Source organism: Ceratina calcarata, unplaced genomic scaffold, assembly GCF_001652005.2.
Source record: "Ceratina calcarata isolate Rehan_Ccalc_2016 unplaced genomic scaffold, ASM165200v1 scaffold581.2, whole genome shotgun sequence".
NCBI lineage: Eukaryota > Metazoa > Arthropoda > Insecta > Hymenoptera > Apidae > Ceratina > Ceratina calcarata.
Window position 1 is genome coordinate 31,767 of NW_017177029.1, and position 1,175 is coordinate 32,941.

General features: G+C 39.0%; 1 protein-coding gene across 1 annotated transcript in view; it reads left to right on the top strand.

Annotated features, from left to right (window-relative positions):
- Positions 1-1,012, top strand: part of LOC108629702 (uncharacterized) — an 18,723-nt gene extending 17,711 nt beyond the window's left edge. Inside the window, exon 9 of the mRNA XM_018032535.2 lies at positions 410-1,012. Within this exon, the coding sequence (XP_017888024.1) occupies positions 410-608 (199 nt within the window). The 3' untranslated portion in view covers positions 609-1,012. The remainder of the gene's footprint in view (positions 1-409) is intronic.
- Positions 1,013-1,175: the final 163 nt, after the last annotated feature.

The following is a 1,175-nucleotide window of genomic DNA, read 5'->3' on the forward strand; positions in this document are numbered from 1 at the left end:
ACAAATAAAATATACAGAGTGCCCCAGAAAAAGGGTTAGAACTGAGAAGGGGTAAGTCTGAACAACAATTTCCTTTGCCAAAATGCAAAGTGGGACATGGTTTTTGAATTATTGACGAAAAACAGTGACCAATGAGGATGAGCGTAGGCCCCGCGTTGACCAATGGCCGAGCGCCACGGTCCGAGCCACCACTGCCGTGGCTGAGCCGTTGACCTAAAGAAAATTGTTGTTCAGACACTTTTTCTGGGATATCCTGTATAAGTTATTTGATATAGTGAAGGCAATTCACGTAGGGTGAAGCAAATACTTGTGAAACACAATGGAAGATTGTCATAACTGAGTTAGAAGACTATTAATAAATCTGACGCACTGTCGAAGAATACATCGTCACTAATGACTCATTTTTTAGGTACTCCTTAAACGGGAAGCAGGGATACGCTTCCGGTGGGTCGACAATGAATTCCACGAGGTCGATATCGACGAACAGCGATCATTATGCTATAGTCCACTCCCGACCTGGCAGTAGATACTCTGGTCCAGGCCAGAAGCATCATCACCACCACAGAGGGCCTCCGTCGAACATCGGCTCTCATTACTCGGCTAAATAATCAGTTAATAAAAAAATAACTGAGAACAATTAACTGTTCAGGTTCAATTAACAAAATTGTAACAACGTAATTACGTAACGAGTAATTATATCCTCGATAGAGTCATTTGCTCATACCGTTCGTGTCTTAAACCGATCACTCCGGGCGACGCGAAGAAGAAAAATTCTTAATTCTAAGCACGATTTCATATTAATTAATCGCCAGTTGTTAATCAGGCTCTGATTAAGACTGTTCGTTAGTAGATACGAAAGTGAAAAGCTCTTGGCTAGACCGTACCTATATGTATCATATAATAGTCATAAGCATAGGTATTTAGCATTTCCTTTTTTTTTTACAACGTAATAATTATCGTACTTAATTAAGTGGAATTGGAACGCTTTTGTACATAAAAATTCACTTGATCAGAGAACATCAGTCGTTCGCGACACGTACAATTATTTTTTACTATCAAACTGAGTAGCATGAGGAAATTTTATATTTTTTATAACATATACAAATCACGTTTGCATTAAAAATTGTTCGTCTAGGAATTGAGATGTGACACTCTATGTTCGACGAGTCATAGTT